At 35.9% G+C, this 22,168-nt stretch overlaps 2 protein-coding genes across 2 annotated transcripts; both read left to right on the top strand.

Moving 5' to 3' along the window:
* Positions 1-3,459: 3,459 nt before the first annotated feature.
* Positions 3,460-4,286, top strand: LOC148176502 (uncharacterized). Its single transcript, XM_088034504.1, is given in 2 exon segments — positions 3,460-3,718; positions 3,721-4,286. Coding segments are annotated over 2 exon segments (825 nt in total).
* Positions 4,287-9,322: 5,036 nt separating this feature from the next.
* Positions 9,323-10,598, top strand: LOC148176503 (acyl-CoA Delta(11) desaturase-like). The gene is made up of 5 exons (XM_088034505.1): positions 9,323-9,547; positions 9,601-9,731; positions 9,784-9,989; positions 10,068-10,250; positions 10,349-10,598. The coding sequence occupies exons 1-5, from the start codon at positions 9,325-9,327 to the stop codon at positions 10,596-10,598; spliced, it is 993 nt and encodes a 330-aa protein (XP_087890631.1). The 5' UTR covers positions 9,323-9,324.
* The last annotated feature ends 11,570 nt before the right edge of the window (positions 10,599-22,168 follow it).

Raw genomic sequence — 22,168 nt, forward strand, 5'->3', positions numbered from 1 at the left:
CTTATGGTTGATTAAGTTCCAGAATATAACGCTTTTTTATCACTGTCAGTTTGGCGTCGCGACGTCCAAGAAGTGAAATTTCGAGTTTTAGTGGAAACTTTAACAAAACTGTGATAAAAAAGTCTCTGTTTTAATTTTTAATTTTTTGAAAATTGTGTTTTAAATTTGAGAAAAAACGCTAGTTTTCAATATCATGACGAAACACTTGCAAACTACATTTATTCCAAATTTCACAAATCACTTCATTTATTCGTCGAGGTAATTTGCATTTGAGATCGTACGGCTTTTGTTACAATTTAAAGCGAACTAAAGGATCGTTTGGTGTATGCGTTTCCAATTTTGACTAATTTGATAAAAAAAAACATTTTTCCTTAAATTTTAAAAACAATTTGAATCAAATTTGAAATGGCAACTGACTTTAACACATTTATATGTAGGGGAGGGGGGGGGACATAATCGGAAATTTAACAATCAATTAGTCACGCATTCTAAAATAATAAGAATTAACAAAAAAATTTTTACTAAGTATCATAGACTAATGTATTACGAATGATTTTTAAGGTACTTTTTTTGATTACAATAAAAGACTTTTTGATTACAATAAAAGACTTACGCCATGTGAGCATTATTTTGAAAAATGAGATTGGATGTTTGGTTCTACTATGCCTCAAAAATCGCTAAAACTTACAAACTACATTTTTAAAGCGTCGCGACGACAACATTATTGGTAATCAAAAACAAATTTTTGCTTCCGGTTCTGTATAACAAATGCATAGGAATTTGAAATAGGTAGTTGTTCCTAGTACAGAAATCCTTATTAATATAAGAGGTTTTTTTTAACATTTTTCCTGTGGTCCAATAATGCAGTGCAAAGATGAAAATACAGTTCTATTATTTTCCCATTGCCATTTCCAAGAAAGAGCTATTATTTCACAAACAGCTGGACCTCTTGGTTGCGTCAAACTACCTGACTCCACCATAAATTTTGTGCTTGTGGAGAAGTACTAATTTCTGTGGTTTGCCGGCAATTACTGGTTGTAAATTACAAAATTTCAGCTTCGATTTAAAATCTAAAATTTTACGCTACGAATATTCGCTTAATTATTGGAATATTTTTTAAAACTTAGGACCGTTGTATTCAGAACGACTTGCTTTACAATCCGATTGGATTCATTTTTGATACAGCAACACAAACCGAAGTTACAGTCTTCAGCCAAAATTGATGCAGTGTAATTACCGTTCCAGAGGTGATATCAATAAAAAAAGTCATGCAGTTTGTAGATAACTACAAGGACAGTATATATTCTAAATTTCAGTTTTCTAGTCCAAACCGTTTTTGAGTTATGATGGCTCCAGTTTACATTGCATTGCCCATAAGGGTTTTAGGTAGCGACCGCGACACATTCTGGCGTCATTCGCCCAACCCGGGGTGCGCACAAGTTACTGAGCCAATTCAAGGGCTCTTAATTACAACATTAATGACTCCCAGTTACGTCATCATCATTATTACAAATGCCACATTTTTATTGTCTTACAGTTGGTGCATAATTTGTATCTATAATTTTCTATTCTGACCAGTAAAATAAAAACGCAAAATTTATGGGAAAACTACTTTTGTAGACATTCAAATTAAAATTTTAACATAGTTTTCAAAAGTTAACAAAACGTAATTTTTTTCTACAAATCACCGCGTTAGAAAGTAGAGATCTCAACGTTAATAACGACACATTACTTTAAAAAATCAAAATACCATTTTAAGTGTGACAAACCCAAACGGAGCCCCTAACATACGAGCGCCCGAAATGGAAAGGGTACTGCTGACGGGACGCGGGAAACGGGCAGTACCACCCGAGTAACGGAAGAGTGTACATCATTCATCGGCAAATTCGTTAATAAATCCATTATTCTAATTTTTGGTGCCGTTCTTTGAGCTCTGCAAGAAAATCCGTTACAGTGCAGCGGTGGGATTCACTACGTGCCATGACGCCACTTTTCGTAAGAACGTAAATTCAGCTATTGTGCTTAATTACACTGTGCTCGAATTGCAATCTTTTTTTCCTCAACAGGTTGGGCATCCCTGGGGTAAATCTTAATTAAGTATGTTAAATACAACAGTGCTTACCGTGTTTGATTGTTAGCTCGCGTTTTCAAAATTTTGCAATTTTAAAATTTTCCGTTTTAAAATTTTTGCTTTTTAATTTCGACTTTTTGGAATCTTTTAGAGCTTTCCTAAACCTTCGAGAACCTTGCATAGACGATGCGTGAACCTTCTAGAAGTTTTCAGCCAACCTCCTACTCCGTGGTCAGGTCAGGTGGTCAAAATTATAGAATTAAAGACCATAAGTGGAAAATGTGTGTCGACTTAAAAGTAGTGGCGTTTTTAAAAGGTATACAAACGGGTTATACCAAAAATATGTGCTATATGTGCTATATGTGCTGGCCCTTAAGGAAGGAATTTAGATTGCGTCAAAACAATATAATAAAAGTGCCTATCGAAAAAATTTGATTACCACAGCTTTACATCAAACTAGGAATTGTAAAAAAAAATATTAAAAATGCTTAAAAAGCATTAAACCCAGAAGGAAATGCATATAATGAATTGCAAATGACAAAAAAAAAAACAAAAACTAAGAGAAATCTGTTTTCTGCAAAAACTTTTAGTAAAGCCGATTTACCTCCTTGAATCTAGTTGTGTGCTAACAATTTTGTTAGTTTATGTGTGTCGCATTGATTTTCTATTATTTAAGTTCAATAAATAGTCAATAAATTTTAAAAATTGCGTTTTGATTGGGTCTAGTGTTAAAAATTGTCAAACTTAAATTATTCGCAAATGCGAGCTAACTTTTAAATAAAATTCATATTATTGGATTCAGCGTATGCGGCTGTGTTTGACCCACCAAGTGCACAGCTTGTTGCATTTTGCAGCTAGCACAGTGATTATTACTCAACATTATTTTGAGGAACGAACTTCAACATTCCCTTGAGAAACGAACCTCAAGAATTGACCCTTTTGAGGAACGAACCTCAAGACTTGACTTTATTGAGAAATGAACTCGACCGTCTTGAAGAGCGAACTTCAAGGTCTGACTCTTTTCGAGGACTGAACCTCGTCCGTTTTGAGGAACGAACCTCAAAAACTGACCTTTTTGAGGAACGAACCTCAAGAATTGACCATTTTAAGGAACGAACCATAATTAGAATTTAGTTGAGAATATGGGCAAGCACAAAAAGCGTCACATGGACTAATCCAGTTCAACCGATTGTGAGTCAAGTAATGAAGGGCATAGAACACACCAAAACAAGAGACTTCGACAAGAAAGGCATACAGAAAGTAATTTTCCGAGGTTTAAGGTCGTGGTGCCAAGATCTTCTCGCAGCGATGGCGAAAGAATAAGAGAACTCGAAGAAGTTGTCGACAGATTGTCAAGAGCAAGTAACCCATCGACAATCTCGTATAGAATGACCTCCGATGCTATTCCTGAGTTTGACCCAGCAATCAAAGCAATGACCATTACTAAATGGTTATGTAAAATTGAACAGCTTGGGCTATTAAATGACTGGTCTGAACTCATCATGATACAACACATGCAGAGTCGTCTGAAAGGCGTTGCAAGAAACTGGTACGATGACCTAACCACATACGATCATACTTGGGAAGAATGGAAAGTCTTACTGACGAGAACTTTTCCTGAGCACAAAGATTTTGCTCATTTGCTTGAGCTATGATGGACAGAATTTAAAGACATGACGAATCGTGGGCAAACTATTTCTTTGAGAAAATGGGACTGATTTGGGCATGCCAAATTTCTGATGTTAACGCCATATCATGTATCATTGACGGTATTGATGATACCATGATAACAACAGGCGCCAGAGCGGGACGTTACAGCAGTCTGGAGTTACTGTGTTCAGAGTTCCTTGCAGCTCTCCCATCCACTGAAAGATCCGATCGTTACAAATCAGATTTGAGAGGTAGACTTACTCAAAGGCGATTCGGCAACCCACAGAAGTTTTCGAGGGACAGAGTCTCAGCTTTTTATAAATCTGGAGATAAGAACAGAGCAGACAACAAAACCTCAGGCAGAACTGACAAATGCTTCAATTGTGGCGACGTTGGTAACGTGGCTCATCGGTGTCCAAAACCTAAGAAGAGATGTTCTAACTGCAGACTGCTAGGACATGTGACATCTGATTGTCCTGCTACGACGACGAAAGGAACGAACCTTAGCGTCGAGACAATTGGAGGCCATCCATGCTACAACATCGAGTGCTTCTTAAACAGATGATGTCGACGTCTACGTCATGAAGGATGACATTCAAAGCATTCTCGTCCTTCTTGGTCAGTCTTTCATCAACACCAACAATAGGGTGCTGCTTGTGAGAAACGACAAGATAAGGGTCGTCCCAGAGTCGCAAGATGTAACTCAAGCTTTCAACGCATTTCCTCGAAAGGTCAATGTAACCTTATGCGCGGTTGAGACAACAATCATTCCACCTAACTGCGCTGGGTATGTTTCTTTTTTCTGTAAGGAAGAACATCAGGGTGATGTATTTGTTGAGGGACGAGTAAGAACTCTACCTAACAGAGAACATTTTGTCACCCAATGTGTTGTGTCTGCACCGAAAGGGGTTGTGTCCATAATTAATACCTCAGATAACTAATCAAGTCAACAGCCAGCTGAGTGATGAAGAAAAGCTCGATCTGCTTAATTTACTCAACAGATTCAGACAGTGTTTCGCTCAAAATTAGAATGAATTAGGAAGATGTAAAAACGTAGAGATGGAGATTCACTTAAATGACGATCGTCCGGTGACATATCGACCTTACAAATTGGCATTTTCTGAAAGAACCAAACTTCAAGAGATTGTTAAAGAACTTGCGGACAACGAAATCGTGAGAGATAGCAATTCACCATACGCCAGTCCAATTCTACTTGTAAAGTCCGGAGAAACACGGCTATGTATTGACTATCGAGCTTTAAACGCAAAAACAATCAAGGACTGTTTTCCACTGCCAAGGACGGACGAACATCTGGACCGTATCTCTGGAAGTCGATATTTCGCAAGTTTGGACTTAGCATCTGGTTACCATCAGATTCCAACTGCTGCAGATTCCATCAAGAAAACGGAGAATATCTGAGAATGCCATTTGGCCTAATTAACGCTAAGACCGTCAATAAAGTCTTAGGTCCATTACGATACACCCAAGCTTTGGCCTACATAGACGATGTGCTGATACCATCAAAAGATTTTTAACAGCGGTCTTGAAGCATTGGAGAATGTTCTTGAGGCATTTGGAAACTTTGGTCTGACACTCAAGTTATCAAAGTGCTTCTTCTTTTAAAGAACAATTGAGTATTTGGGACACGAAGTAAGTCAAGATGGAGTCAAGCCCGGAACGAGAAAGATTAAGGCCGTGAAACAGTTTCCGAAACCAAAGAACGCTCATGAAATAAAGCAATTCATTGGGCTCGCCGGGTATTTTAGAAGATATGTCAAGAACTTCGCACAAATTGCAAGACCCCTGACAAAGCTCCCTCGAAAGGACGTAACTTTTGAGTGGGCAGAAAAACAAAAGAGAGCATTTGAAGAACTCAAGAAGCGGTTAATTGACCGGCCGATATTAGCAGAAATCAGCAGAAACTGAAGTATACACACGGACGCCTCCAAATGGGGAATAGGTGGAATCCTTATGCAAAGTCCTGACAAAGTTAACCTCCACCCAATTCAATACTACAGTCGACAGACGTCTAAAGAAGAACAACGATACCATTCTTATGAACTGGAAACACTGGCGGTAGTGTACAGCTTGAAACAATTCCGAGTCTACTTGTTGGAATTAAGATTTGTAGTCGTTATCGACTGTGATGCTCTCAGAACGACTTTTTCAAAACGAGACCTCTTACCACGAGTAGGAAGATGGTGGTTAGAAATTCAAGAAGATGACTTTTTTGTTGAATACAGACCAGGGACTAAAATGTGTCATGTAGACGCTCTCAGCCGAAACGCACTTGATGATCGAGTAGAAGTTGCTTACGTCGGGATTGATGTCTCCGACTCAGACTGGATACTGTCTACACTGTTAACTGACGAGACATGCAAGTATCTCAATGAGGTAATGAGGAGGAAACCGGTAGATAAAGGAGAAGCAAACATTCACTCGGAGTTCCAGTTAGATGACAACAGGGTGTATTTGGGTGTCCCAAATGGTTGGTCCCCAGACATGTTTGCAACCAGATTCAAAAATTCAACCACGATGACAAAGGGCATTTTGGAACAGAGAAAACTCTAGACACCATCAAAGACACCTACTGATTCCCAGGAATGAGGCGCTACATAAAGAAGTATGTAGCCAGTTGCCTGCAATGGCAGTATAAAAAGGGGAAGACCGGGATGAAGCCAGGATTTCTGAATTCAATAGAAAAGATTCCCGAACCCATGGACACAATACACATTGATCATCTTGGGCCTTTCGTACGAACCAAGAAGAAGAACAGCTACTTAGTGGTTGCTGTCGAAGGCTTTACTAAGTTTGTCTTCATGAAGCCTGTACAAAGTACAAAAGTTGGCCCAGTCATCCTATTCCTGAAGGGCATATTTGAAGTGTTTGGCGTCCCACGAAGGATTGTTTGCGACAGAGGTTCCGCTAGCCAAAAGTGTGGAATTAAGACGATATACACAGCGACGGCTACTCCCAGGGCATATGGCCAGGTGGAACGGTACAATCAGTGCCATAATGACGTCCATAAAAGACGAGGAACATTGGGACCAGACAGTCACTGAAGTCCAATTTGCTTTGAACAACAGCATTAATACTGCGACCGGTAAAAGTCCATACCAGTTGTTTCTGGGTTACAGACCTAGGGCAGCAAGTGATGCATTTGGCATTTGGCTGAAATGAGACGACAGGCTGCAGAAAGGATCAGCAGTGAACAGGCAAAACAGAAACGAATCTTTGACCAGAAAAGGACCAGGCCAATCGAGTACAAGGAAGGCGATCAGGTCCTGATCAGGAAACCAGCTCTTACCAACGACGGAAAAAGTAAGAAGACCCTGTCAAAATACCACGGACCATTTATAGTGGTCAAAGTATTATGACTGGAAAGTCAAAGCCTTTTGTCTGGGTTGTCTTGTTGTTGGGATTTTCTTCTCTTTTTGGTCACCCAGCCGAGAATGGACCCATATTATTTGCAGACTTACTAATTGCCGTTAAACGTTGGGTTATGAGGCAATTTAAAATTGGATTTATTTCTAATTATGGCTTGTCTCTAGGTAGCCTTAATCTGCAGGGGCGCAGATTGTAGTAGCGTGGCCGACGGTGACAAACCCAAACGGAGCCCCTAACATACGAGCGCCCGAAATGGAAGGAGTACTGCTGACAGGACGCGGGAAACGGGCAGTACCACCCGAGTAACGGAAGAGTGTTCATTATTCATTGGCAAATTCGTTAATAAATCCATTATTCTAATTTTTGGTGCCGTACTTTGAGCCCTACAAGAAAATCCCTTACATAAGTAAGTTTGAGTTAAACAATTATTACAGATTCTAAAGTTCTTCAAGATAATATCAGTGGTGCAACAAACAAAAAAAATACGAGAAAAAATTAGGTATGCAACATATTTTTTACTAGGTATTGTAAAATATTACTAGATTCGCTCCCAAAAATAAGTATTTTACGGATTCATTTAAGTCCTAAAATTTAGTCTATTTCTGTTGTTTTTTTTTTCTTGATGTGGCAACAATTAAACAACCATTTTAAAGACACAATGATATTGGGGCGTTATTAAAAAAATCGAATAAATATGTGAAATTTAAAATTTTCCACTCTAAATTTCCAGTTTGGTGTTACTGAAAATTAAAGAGTTAACACGACATTGTCTAAAGTAAACTTAATTTTTAATTTTACTTGCACGTGGATAAGATCAAAGGAAAACGCAAACCATAAAATTGTTTTGAAAATATATATTTGCGTTAAAAGGATTAGTTTAGACATACAGCGTCGCACGCCCTTCAAAATGTTGTCAATTTTAAATTAGTTTTTTTAGTAATGACGCAATAACACAAAATTCTAAAAACTTTCTTAGAATAAGAACAATTCGGTATTAACGAAATTTAATTTTAAACTTCGGTATGTACATAAATAAATATTAATTTTGTGCGACAATCTACCGCATCTCGTTATAACATTTTCTACTATTGTAGTCAAATTATATTGAAAATGTTTTACATAATCAGGTTCCTCCTCAGACAGCTACAAGGTTTCACACTCTAATAAATACTTGCATTGTTTTAAAAAAAAATAAATTTTAATGTCTACCAAGTTTATTCATAATATTACTCATTTTTTAAATTTGTGTTTGTTATTTTTAAATAACCTAAATTTTTTATGATTAAATTTTTTGTGTTCTTAGTCCGAACTAAGAACTTTTTAAAGCTCCCGTGGTTTAAATATTTACCTTTTTTACTACTAGCTTAAAAATGTATCATTATCTATGTTGCTTTTGACCCGAAAAGTTCATTTTCTCTCTGACTGGTCTACTAATGAATTCATCTACTTCTAGTTAATAATAAAAATAGTATTGTTTGTTGCCTATATGCAGCTGTTTGATATACGAATTAATGAACAAAAATTCTCGAAGAAAGAAAACGAACTCAAAGCCAAAACTTAGAAGGAAATGTTACATAAAAAAGTTGCTAAATTTAATGAGACCTACCTCCACTTAAAATATTCTGATGTATTTAAAAATCGCTCTGTATTCAGGATGTTCCAGAACTCACGCCTTGCTTTGGTTTACTACATTTTTATAACTGACGTCTAATGTCAATCTGACAAATAAAAACCATACAAAGGCAGTTTAAGTTTAGGACACACTGATGAGCTCTAGGAAACCAGCAAGTGAGAGAAACCGAAAGAAACACCGTTTACACACTCCACTTGGCTTTTTACTGTGTCAATTGTCCTTCCGCCGAGTCATTTGTTATTCAACGCTCGTCAACCAGTGGTCTTCAACCCTCTAGTCAATCCCTAAAGTACGCTGAGCCGTTTCTACACAACAAGTTCAAGGAGTCAACTGATTCATTAAAGTCTGTCATTCTAACGTCAATCAAGTTTACAGTTAAAGGGTTAATACAGATTTCAGATGACTAAAAATAGGGAACCCAACAAACGTATTCCTTTATCTACTTGTACAATCAAAATTGAATTTCACAAGCAAACAACAGAATGACATGTTCTCAAGCTATTAGAAAACAAATTGCTTTTAACTAAACAACTCAATATTCCGCAGGCTTCTGCAATTGTCTGTATAATTTTCAGGTTCTACAATGGCTCCAAATAGCTTTTTATCGCCAGAACCGACAGAACAAATTACTCAAAACCAACAAGACCCACAAATTTACTCTAATTATACAACACTTTGGGGATATTTCAAAACTCCATTAGTGTGGACTAATGTTGTCCCACTCCTTGTGGGGAATTTGTTTCCTTTTTATTTTTTTCTCCCGTTTCCATTTTACAACATCTATCAATGGAAAACATTCTGTTGGGGTAACTTTTAAAAAAACACTCATTTTCAATTTACCGTTTTCTTACCTTTTTAGCATTTGTATTTGGTTGGGCATCAGGTTTAGGGGTAACAGCAGGAGCCCATAGACTATGGTCTCACAAAGCCTATAAAGCCAGATTGCCGATGAAGATTATTTTATTGATATTGTTTGCCATGTCCGGACAGGTTCGTACCAAAATTTCTCGTCTGCGACTGTAAAAATCTTTTTTTTTTTTAGAGCAGTCTCTATGACTGGGTCCGAAACCACAGAGTTCACCACAAATTCAGTGAAACCGACGCTGATCCCCACAATATAAATCGAGGAGTCTTTTTTTCTCACTTCGGCTGGCTCATGATGAAAAAACACCCAGAAGTACTCAAAAAGGGCCGACACGTTGACTGTAGCGACATCTTGGAGGATCCACTTGTAGTGTTTCTTGAAAAGTAAGTCGTTCATATGGTTGGTAGCACTGCACCACCTTTGACATCTCAAATTTCTGTCTGTACCGGATATAATTTTAGGTATTATGTTCCTGTAATGTTGTTTTCCTGCTTCATTTTTCCAACGATGATCCCTTACTACTGTTGGAACGAAACACTTTATTGGTCCGTTGTGGTCTGCATTGCAAGATACTTTATCGGTCTGAATTGTGCTTGGTTGATAAACAGCGCTGCGCACAGGTTCGGAAACAGACCCTACAACAAGTGAGTGGAAATGTCAAAATAATATTGGCAGTACTGTCATCCGTTAAGTATCACAGTAGTACCAACACAATAACTAATCACTTATTAATCTTTTTTAGGGACATTCACCCCGCTGACAATATGTTGGTTGACTTTTGGACGTTGGGTGAAGGTTATCACAATTACCATCACACTTTTCCTTGGGACTATAAATCACCTGAATTGGGGTGTTATGGTTATAATCCTACAACTTTATTCATAAAAGTGTGCGCAAAATTGGGACTGGCGTACGATTTAAAGAGCCCATCGAAGGATTTAGTTCGAAAAACCATTTTGATGAAAGGAGACGGGTCGCTCAAAGTTTATTGATTAATTAAAGGGTTCCGTGAGTGGACACAAATTTTCTTTATTATACGATAATAATATATATTGTGTTTATTTGTTCTACAAATAACCCCTTGTACATTATTTTTTCTACTCCTGTTATAGTAATCTATAAATTACAAACGGTTGATCTTCTAAATAAATCCATGGTTACACACACTGGAATATTACCAGTGGGTAATATATATAATTACATAATAGTACAGAGGAATAGCAGTTGCTCATGATGAGTGGCTCCGAGTGAGAATTGCAAGCTACGCCCCCCGAAATTGCAGCACAAGCAGTTAGTGCAACTGATGATCTGATTCCGAAAAAGTCAAAAGAGCGGTACGAGTCGGTGTACAGCAAGTTCATGACCTGGCGTGCGGACAACGGAGTGGAATCTTTCTCCGAGAATATTTTACTTGCGTATTTTGGCAAGTTGAAACAAGATTTCAAACCTTCGTCCCTGTGGGCTTTTTATTCAATGTTAAGAACCATGTTAAGCATCAAACACGACGTAAATATTGCAAACTACCAGAAATTACGGGCATTCTTAAAGAGACAATCGGATGGATTTAAAAGTAAAAAATCAAAAATTCTAACGGCTCAAGAAATGAATACTTTTCTGAAGGATGCTCCTGATTTAGAACACCTGTTTATAAAAACAGTCCTGATTATTGGAATTACTGGGGCTTGCAGGACACAAGAACTGAACAAAATGAGATTCGCAGATATAGAAGATTTAGAATCAAACCTTATAGTAAAAATACCTGATAGCAAAACTAAAATATCTCGATCGTTTGTGATTTCAGGACAATTTTGTCACATTTGCAAGAAGTATATAAGTCTTCGGAAACAAATACAGGATCATAATATTTCTCAATTATTTTTAAATTATCAAAAAGGAAAAATGAGTAGGCAAGTGGTAGGAATAAATAAATTGGCTGATGTCCCGAAGAAAATAGCCCAATACTTAGGTTTGCTAACACTTGAACTCTATACTGGCCACTGCCTTAGAAGAACTTCTGCTACAATTTTGGTTGACGCTGGAGGTGACTTGTTTGCATTGAAAAGACACGGAGGATCTAAATCCTCTGCGGTTGCTGAAGGATATGTCGATAATTCAATGGCAAATAAGACTGCAACTTCCAAAAAAATACTGGAATTCGTCCGAATAGGACTGGCATAGGTTCAAGACGGGTTACCTTCTACATCCATGGCTACTTGCACTACATCTGTGAATTTCAGCGAAAAAGAAACTGCCACGGATGAAGCAGAAACGTCCACAAATTGTTTCGCGTTGAACTACTCAGCTAACTAAATCTCTTGCACCATTTATAATCAAAAATTGTTCTAACTTTACTTAATTTTAACAAATAAAAATTTCCAAGGTTGTTCATAATTTATGAAAATTGTTCTTTGTTGTTTTTTTGAGTTGATGCTTATTATAAATATTTTAATTGCCAATATTTAATAAAAATCATGTAAAATTCGACTTTAGTTGTAATTTATCGAAACAAAAATTAGAAGGTTGCGGGAAAGGGAGTCGTAGAAAAAGTATAGTACGCAACTCGGGGGTAAGGCCAATTACGCTCTCATGGAATTATTGCGCTCGGATTTGCCTCGCGCACAATTTTTCCCTTCGTGAGTAATTGGCTTCTTACCCCACACGTTGCGTAATATACTATTACAATTAGGTTTATCATTTTAGAAGACCTCATCACTGTAGTAGGGTAGTGGCGGTTTCACTCCACAAATCCGGTACTACTTTACTACTCCTAATTAGAATGTTCCAAATATTAAATTTTACTGTTTTACTCTTACAGTAAACCCTCAACATTCGCAGGGGTTCCGTTCCAATTTTTATTCGCGAATGTCAAATTCGCAAATGTTAAGTCAATTGACTTGTGTAAATGGAAAGAAAAAGAAAAACATCATGTAAACTAAAAAATTAAATTGTATTAGAAAAAAACTATAACATGTAATTGGTTATATAACGTATATAATCATATTTTTCGAATTTGCTGTTTTAATAGGTCCATTAGAGTACTCAATTTGGAGTCGTTTATAAGTATATAAAGTCCATTTTTGCTTAAAAACAATTGTCAAAGTGTTGTCATGTTGGTAAAATGAGTCACTAGTTATTTTATGTGTATTAGGTTGGCAATGTAAAAAGACAATTGTCAGTTGTACGCCAACCATTTTGTCGTAAACGCGCTTGCGCTACAAATTCTTTTTTTTTTTAATTTAAAATTCAAAGTTTACACAGAGTCCGGCAACACTAGTGTCCACCCTCAAAATCGTCTTTAATTTTAAAGATAAAATTTTGGAAATTTATACGCTTATAGTTGACAAAGCTCTAGAAGCTGACGCAAAAATTTGTTTTTTATCACGGTTTGGTTGGCGTCGCGACGCATAAGAAGTATAATTTTTAGCGAATTTTGAGTTTTTGCGGAAATATTCGCGAATTCAATTTTTTTCCAACATAACTGTAATACAAATATCTGAGTTTTTATTTTAAATCTAATGCAAATTGTGTCTAAAATTTGCGAAAAAAACGTTGTTTTATCAAGTTAGTTTTCAAAATTATGACAGTGTAGCGACAAATTACGTTTACACCAAAATTTCACAAGTCACTTCATTCACTTTTATAAAGGTTAATTTTGATTAACACGGGCATGTTGCACTTATGGACACTAGAAATCGTTAATTATCATCGACAAAGCGACAATTTCACCAAGTAAGACTTTTGTTACAATCTAAAGCGAGCCAAAGAATAGATGTCATTTGTGACACAAGATGTTGACAGATGTGTGTAAACGTAGTTCCCCGTTTTGACGTAATGAAATTGGAAACTAACTTGATAAAACTGCACTTTTTTATCAAATTTTGAAGACAATTTGCATTGAATCTAAAATAACAACTGAGATATTTTTAACATATTTATATTGAAAAAGAATTAAATTAGGGGTTGATATCACAAACCCTTTCAATTACCTAAAAATTACAAAACTATCAGTGATAAAAAACAAATTTTTGCATCAGCTTCTAGAACTTTGTCAACTGTGAGGGTATGCAAATTTTCAAAATTTTATCTTTAAAATTAAAGACGATTTTGGGGGTGGACACAAGTGTTGCCGGACCCTGTATAAGTGGACGAAAACACGGTTCCGAAGAAAATTTTGGATCATTAAAGGGAAAAAAAACGGTGAAGCTTATTTTACCAAATGTGTCAGATGCATCCGATTTAAAGAACAAACAACGAATCAGTTGATGAGCCAACTTCGTTGTGACAGCATCAGCACCATTCCAGCACACTGGCATTACGTTCAAGTTAGAGCCACAAAGGTAGGAGTTCATAAATCTTATAAAGGGTACATCGCAATCTTCGTATGTCTTTCCGCAAAGGCTATGCATTTGAAAATCTTAAGTGACATGACTTCGGAAACATTTTTGGCAGCATACCGAAGATTTGTGTTTAAAAGAAGACAGTGTGCGCATATCTACAGTGATAATAGCACAACCTTCGTCGGGACAAACATAATGTTAGAAGATGAAGTACGAAAGATGACACAAAGATCCGACGTTCACGATGAAGATGAAGACCAACGATTGGAACTCAACACCAGTTGCTTCTCATTTCAGAGGAATTTGGGAAGCTGGTGTCAAATCTATAAAGTACCATCTTAAGAGAATGATTGGATATTCAACACTAACTTATGAAGAACTAAGCACTTTAAGAACGCAAATGTACCCAATTGCTGTCTTAACTCCAGCACACATTCTGATTGGGGTTGATCACCCCACCAAGTCCAATATGTGACTATGAAGATTGGAATTTATAGGAGTTGGTGCCGAAAATGAAACGATACTTTTGGAAAATTTGGTCATCGGAATATTTGAATTTGCTGCAGCAGCGCTACAAATGGAAAACAGAACAAGAACACATGAACAATGTAGATTTGGTTATCGTAAAAGAAGACAACATAAATCCCAGCAAATGACCAATTGCAAGAATCAATGATGATGATGGAATTGTTCGGGTAGTGACCCTTGAAAAACCAGAAAAAACGACGATCAAACGCGCAATTGATAATTTAATTCCCTTCCCAAAAAAAGGCGAGGAGAAGCAACCAAGAAAAACAGCATCTGTTCCCGTGGTGGCAAGTTTCTCGAGATCAGTGGTGGTAAATTTGACAAAGTCAAAACATCTCAAACCGCATTCTCAACCTCATGAGCTCATAGACGCCACCGACAATTTGTAAGATCTTCAAGAATCGGAAACTCAAATTAAAGAAGAACTTGATGAAGCCAACTAGAGGAACATCAGCCAACAACAAACGGAGTAGTACTTAGTAATTATAGTTGTTGTAGGTCTTTGGGTGGTACAAAAACTGATAAATTGTCGGAAAGTTTCAAAAATACCAAAGAGGAACACTAACAACGAGACAATAGAGCTGCAACCACTCCGCCTGGACCATCAAGTCTCTACCAAAGATGCCGCCTCCAAAGATGTTTAACCATGAGTTAAACAGATGATTTTTGGTAATCTATGAGGGCCAAGTAATTCGGAAAATGTCACAACAGACCGGGTCACTTGGTCAGAGGTAACCAAGCATACTGTTGTAACATAATTAGCATAATGTGAACAATAGTTTAGAATCTCAGTAGTCAAATCAATTATTAATTGTGTATATTATTGTGAATAGTTTTGGTAATAAATTTAGTATTGAACTTTTAACCCCGAGTTCGTTAATCACTCCTGTTTGATCATAACAGTGAAGTATTGCCCATGAGACGTGAGACTGCGTCTGTGACCGAACAATTGGATTTCTTGTCGTTTTGTACAAATTTTGTTTCAACTGCAGCTTTTCTGACATTCGAAAATTTCCGACCACTCGCCATAACCTCAAACTTGATCTAGGGTGATTTTAATATCGGTGTTCCGAAACAACATGTTTTAAAGTGGTACAGTTTCAAGGTTCCTAAAATTAACAGGTTTGCTACAAAATTTTGAGCCAATAGGAGCAGGTCTCTTGAACTGCCGCGAATACGTCATTGGAAAGCTCTTTTAAATTCCAATTGATTTTTTTTCATTGCTATTATTATTTAAAACAGCAATATTTAACACTCTGATGCTTCTACAAGAACTTTGTTAAACAACATTGACGATCAACAATGTTTTTACACCCCAAAACAATTAACAGAACTTTCTTGTGACGTCATATATGGTCACACGTCCCTATCAACCAAAAGAGGGTGGAGTTTCATTAATTTAGGAACCTTGGTACAGTTTGGTCTTTGAATGAATTTTGACATTGACAATTGTTTAAAAAAAATGGACTTTATAAAAGAACTCAAAGTAAGAAATTTTGTTTTTTAAGAATTGGCAGAACTAATTAATCTAGCTGTCACCTGTTTCCTGTCAAGTTCTTGGCAATTTGGATTTTACGATTCGTGTTTAATAAATTGCTGCGTGAATAAAAAATGTATCAATATAATTGAATTGTCCTTTGCGGCCAACAATAATTGTACCTAAATATAATAATAGATGTGAATACTGGCTGTGAGGTTAGGTTACGTTAAGTCAAAATTCAGTGATAGTGAAGCTCAATAAATGTCAAATTTTAAATTAAATTTGAAAATTAAGTGGCAAGTCGTGGTTACAAAACCATTACCAATCGTGTAATACGAAAACTCTTAAAATTGGAAAATTTAATTTTTTGATTAAAAAAGGGTGCAAATTCGAAAAAATAGTATAAAGGACTTGTTTTATAATGGCATTGGTGCACTCGTCCCATACAAAACTCGCCTACGACTCGTTGTGTGTACACCGGGAACTCGTGCACCAAATTGGCCATTATAAAACACGTTCTTTAATATACTATTTTTATTATGCCTGCATCATTATCTTAAATTAAAACACGCAGAAGCGTGCAAAAAGGGGTCCTTAAAACACTAAAGCTTTAAAGTTGTCTAGGTAACAAGGAATAGTGAAATTTCAGGACCAATTTTTATTTATAATATAAATAAACATAAAAATTACAATTTCTATTGTTTGAAATTTCAAAGCCCGCCGTTTTAAGCTGGTTACTGTTGTTTGTTGCTTCTAATTCATAACTAGTAGAAGCTTTTTTATTTTCATTCTTCTGTTGGACGTCCATAGCTCTTGATGAAGTTGATTTAGCAACCTATGTGTTCAGAACACCAACAATGCGTTTGGAAACAACTATTTTGTTTGAAGTGGATTTTTCAATATAGCCACTAGCCACACTCGAAGATTTCCATCCCACCTGACGTTTCAACTTATCGATGCTCATACCACTGTTTGCCATAATCGTATGAAGTTCGTCAAAAAAGTATGACCAGTATATTTTTAAGCGTCGGAAAGATTCAGAATTAATCGCAGTTCTGCATGTTCTGCTAGCCTTTTAATATCTTCACTCATTTTCTGAACGGATTTTTACCTTTTGAAAAACTATTTCGGTCAATATCTAGTTTATTTGACCAGCAAATTATGATTGTGGTTTATTTTACACAGAATTTCAGGCTCCAAATTTGTCTCAAAATTGTCGTACGTCAACAATTTTGAGTGTTCGTCAGAGAATCAAAGTTTTGAAAATCCGAAAATCGGTGGTCCATACGAATTGAAAGCTACGACTGATAAAAAGATGCGATTTTTTTATCGTTGTTTTTTTCTGCTTTTGTTGTTTAGAATCTGCTCACAGATATCAAATATTCAATGGTAAATTTTTTGGAAAAAAAAATACTCAAACCATAAAAAATTGAATTTTTCGATTTTCGGTCAAATTTTGTAATCTCACCGATTTAAAATTTAACTAGATGATAGACATCGAGCTGGTTTTTGGATTGACTTATAATTCAAAAGAATTAAGCGTCGTTTTTCGAAGATTATCTAAAAAAAACTTCTAAAAATACAGGGTGTCCCAAAAGGTGCGCACTAACTTCTCATAAAATGTTTTCTTGAATTTTTTACACAAAAATTTTGCTTTAAAAATTGTGTTCATTAATGTAGTTTTCGAACTACATATCAATAAGTCTGACCAATGAGAGATCTTCTTAAATTAGTGTGGCAAGGTATTTTTGCGTTGCTATGTAATGTGTAAAAATAATTTTACCTAAACATTTGAGTGGACCACTTTTATCGTAAAATTTTTTGACATTTGATAAGTGTTATTTAAATTGTCAAAATGTTGTATTCTGTGGGTGAATATTGTGACATGTACGCAGTGTTGGGCGGTTGTAATGGAAATTTTACCGCTGCAAGTAGAGAATATGCAGAACTTTACCCTCAAAGACTAGATCGTTGTCTAAGGGAAACAGGACAAATACGTCCACGATATGAAATTGGTCGTCCTAGAAGTACAAGAACGCCCGAACTGGAAGAAGCTATTTTGGAACATGTTGAGAATTTTCCTGGCCAAAGTATTCGTGGTATATCAAGAGTATTTGGAGTGAACAGTAGTCTGGTTATCACTACACAAGAGTCCATGCATTAGAAGAAGGGGATTATGAACCTCGTGTACAATATTGTCAGTGGCTTCTGCAGCACAATGATTACTTTATAAATCAAATTCTTTGGTCTGATGAAGCAACATTTACACGGGAAGGAATTTTTAATATGCATAACAATCATTATTGGGCAATCGAAAATCCGCACGTTTTTGGAAGTATCAGGCATCAGCGTAAATTTGGAATCAATTTGTGGGCAGGCATAATTGGCAATAGACTAATTGGACCTTTTGTTATATCAAATCGTATGAACCATCAACATTTATTACATTTTTTTAATAATGAACTAGAAGATCAGTTGGATGAATTGCCACTAGCTTTACGAATAAACATGTGGTTTCAAGTGGATGGCGTTCCTATTCATTTTGCTGTTCTAGTTCGAAGGTGGTTGAATGAAAATTTTGGCAATCGTTGGACTGGTCGAGGTGGACATGTTTATTGGCCGGCTCGATCGTCTGATTTAACTCCGTTGGATTTTTTTCTTTGGGGACATTTTAAAAATGAAGTGTATTTTACTGCACTAGAACTACTCAACAGAGTGAGAATTGCTACTGATTCTGTTACACCAGAAATGTTAAGCGTGTTCAAGGGAACATAAGAAGACGTGCAAACGCTTGCATTAATGCAAGCGGCCATAACTTTGAACACCTTTTATAATAATTAATTAATTATTATTACTTTGTGATGTCCATGTTGATAGGTTTTTTGTTTAAGTATTATTTATCGTACAATCTTTATGTTTGCCTTTAGTTGTTCAATGTGTTGCAAATAAACATCTACCTACTTATTTTTTTCTTGTTTGCATAAAACTGATTTTAAAACTAAACAAAAGCTTTTTCAAAATTTTTCCGACTTTTTGATAACAATAATAATTTAGGAGAAATCGTCGAGTAATTGTGACAGTAATCACAGTTCATTTCTACAGTGGACCAGACAAATTACATGAGAAGTTAGTGAACACGTTGGATAGCAACTAAAATATTAAGTTAGGTTACCTTTTACTTCTTTTATGAATGGCAGCATTTCATTGGTCAAGTTTAGAGCCCTACTATTTGGAAACTATTCATCGAAACAAAATTATGTTTTCAGTTTTGAGGATGGCAATAATTCAGCTGTCGTATCTTGAGAATTTAGTGCGAACCTTTTGGGACATCCTGTATATTTCGGTCAATATTTAATGTATTTGTTAAAGAAACTTTCATTTTTCGCAGAATTTTACGCTAAATCTAAATCCGTGCACGTCAACAAATAAGTGAGTTATGGCCGATTAAAATCTCCGGGTGTCGTCAAAAAGCTAAAATTTTGAAGGTCGTTATACAGGTCTATCAGAACTAGCGGATCAAAATGAAACGATGTATTCACAATCTTCTGGGAATAATTGGAAAAATGTTTAAAAAAATCCATTTTTAATAGTGATCAGAAAATGAACAATTTAAACTAACCAATCGTGTTGCTGATGCTAAGTTACCTGAAAATTAGCTTTTCCTGCTTTATTTGTAACTATGGATGCATCTTAAATATTTTTGCATTGTTGTTACACTGACGTAATTTTTTAGGTGACGTCTTCTCATAAAAATTGACAAGTTTATTTTGAGACCAACAAAATGAAATAATAAACTCAAACTTAAAATTAACAGAATCCGAAAAACAAATTAGTAAATAAATACAGAAATAACAAGAATGAATGAATTAGCGGTATAAATTTGAAAAAATAGGTAAATAGTTTTTAAAGTAAATGTTCAAAATTTCTTCCTTCCACTTGAATGCACAGAGCAGCTTTTCTCAGTAGACTTGCCCTAGCATTACTGACCATTTCAGCTGTTATTGAAGCAAATGCTTTTTGAATGCGGTTTCTTAACACGTTAATATTTTCAGGCATATTTCGGTACACCAAATTCTTGACGTGTCCCCAAAGGATTTTTCCTTTTTTTTTAGATTTTTAGATTTTTATCTAAGGGCGTAAAGTCTGGCGACCTGGGGGGCCAACGTCTTGGGCCTCCGCGGCCTATCCATGCATTAGGAAATCTAACATCTAAATGGTTTCTAGTTACATTTGCAAAATGTGCTGGGCATCCATCATGTTGGAACCAAATATTATTAATGTCAACATTTCTTAATCTTTGTAGAGGAATATTGTCTAGCAGCATGTCAACTAAAAAATTTGTATAAATTTGGCTGTTGAGTCTGGCGGGAAATTCGTACGGGCCAACCTGAAAGAATGTGATGTTTTATAATTGCGTATAACTTGTTCTCAAAACAATTTACTATGGCGTTTCCAAAAATTCCACCCCAAAGATTGACAGATCATCGTTCCTGGGGATTACTTTGCCTGAAGACGTGCGGATTATCTCGCCCCCAAACATGAAAATTTCTTTGATTAAAAAATCCATTATTAAAATTACAATTTTTTACAAACACCAAATTTTTACAAAAAATGCTGACACGCGTTTCGATAGCAATGCTATCATCATCAAAGCAATGATTAAACTAAATAATAATTAATATTAAATTAAATAAAATAATTTTAATAATTAATTTAATAATATATTTTAAATGTAAAGATTGTGATCAGAAATATATTGGGCAAACAAGAAGGTCAATTTTAAAAAGGTTCAAAGAGCATCATCAAGCTCATCTCAAATTTGGACGGTTTGAAAAATCAAGCGTTGCCCAACATGTTTTTGACAATGACCACCACATTGATGAAAGTTGTCTTCGTTTAATTAAAAATGTAAATAATTGTAAATTTCTAAACATTTATGAAAGTCTAGAAATATTTAGGAACAAAAATGTAATAATGAACTTAGACAACGGCCCCGACTCCTCCTCCCTTTACTCGCTTGTACCTGCGCCAAAGGGTGCGCGTCGACAAGCTTTTAGTATATAAGGACGAATTATTTGTTAGTTTTTAGTTTAATCATCGCTCTGATGATGATAGCATTGCTATCGAAACGCGCGTCAGCATTTTTTGTAAAAATTTGGTGTTTGGAAAAAATTGTAATTTTAATAATTTGTCAACACCAATAATTGATCCAATAAATTTTCTTTGAAAAATCCATCTTTTTGAAAGCAAGATTCGTCTGTAAACAATACGTTTTTGACGAAGTTCTCATTTGCTTTATGTTCCCGCAAAAGCCAAGTACAAAACTCCACTCTTAGAGGATAATCTTCCGGCGTAAGACATTGCACTTTAGTATAATGGAATGGGTGCATTCGTTTGTCTTTAAGAATACGTTGAACAGAAGAGGTGGACATTTCAAGATTTCTGACCACAATACTAATGCTCGTTTCAGGTTCCTCTTTAAAAATCTCAATAACCGCTTCCTAGTTTTCCACGGTTCTCGCAGTTCTTGGGGCACCCCCAACCTCCCTTCTGCATACTTTTAAATTACCAGATTCTCTTCCTCTCTGTACTAATCTTAAAATAACATTTCGGCTAGGCTGTTCCCTATTTGAAAAACGAAGTGCGTATTCCTGGACAGTAGCTGTTGCACTGCGATTACACTCTCCATATAACAAGACCATATCAAAGTATTCTTTCGGAGTAAACATAATTAATTATTAAATACAATGAAACCACAAATCAACGTTTGGAATGACTTTCTAATTGTCAGAAATACTTTGTTATGACATAACAGTCAATTATTTTTTGCAACAATTAAATATGTTTCTAGGGTAGTCTTAGAAACATATCTACGTAAGTCTTAGAAACATATCTACGACTAGCTATACAACTTTCGTCCTTGTCTGTTGCACGCATTCACTGGACGCAATGTATACCTATCTCTCTCGCCAGGATGGAGAGTTTTTGATTGGCTAATTTTAAAATTTGACAACAGATTGACAACAATCATAATGTGTGACAGTTCAAAGCAAAATGAGTAATCCAACGTACTGTAACACAACAAGTTCTCTCAGCACCCGACGTCGCGTACTACAGACGACAGAAAGTGAGTTCAAAGAGGAATTTTTGGCTCAAGACGCATTTGAACAAATTTGTGCGAGAATTGTCGAAACAGATTTTGTAATAAGTGTAGATT

The sequence above is a fragment of the Gnatocerus cornutus genome, chromosome 4 (genome assembly GCF_029298725.1).
Source record: "Gnatocerus cornutus isolate USDA-ARS CGAHR chromosome 4, icGnaCorn1.1, whole genome shotgun sequence".
In the NCBI taxonomy this organism is placed as follows: Eukaryota; Metazoa; Arthropoda; class Insecta; order Coleoptera; family Tenebrionidae; genus Gnatocerus; species Gnatocerus cornutus.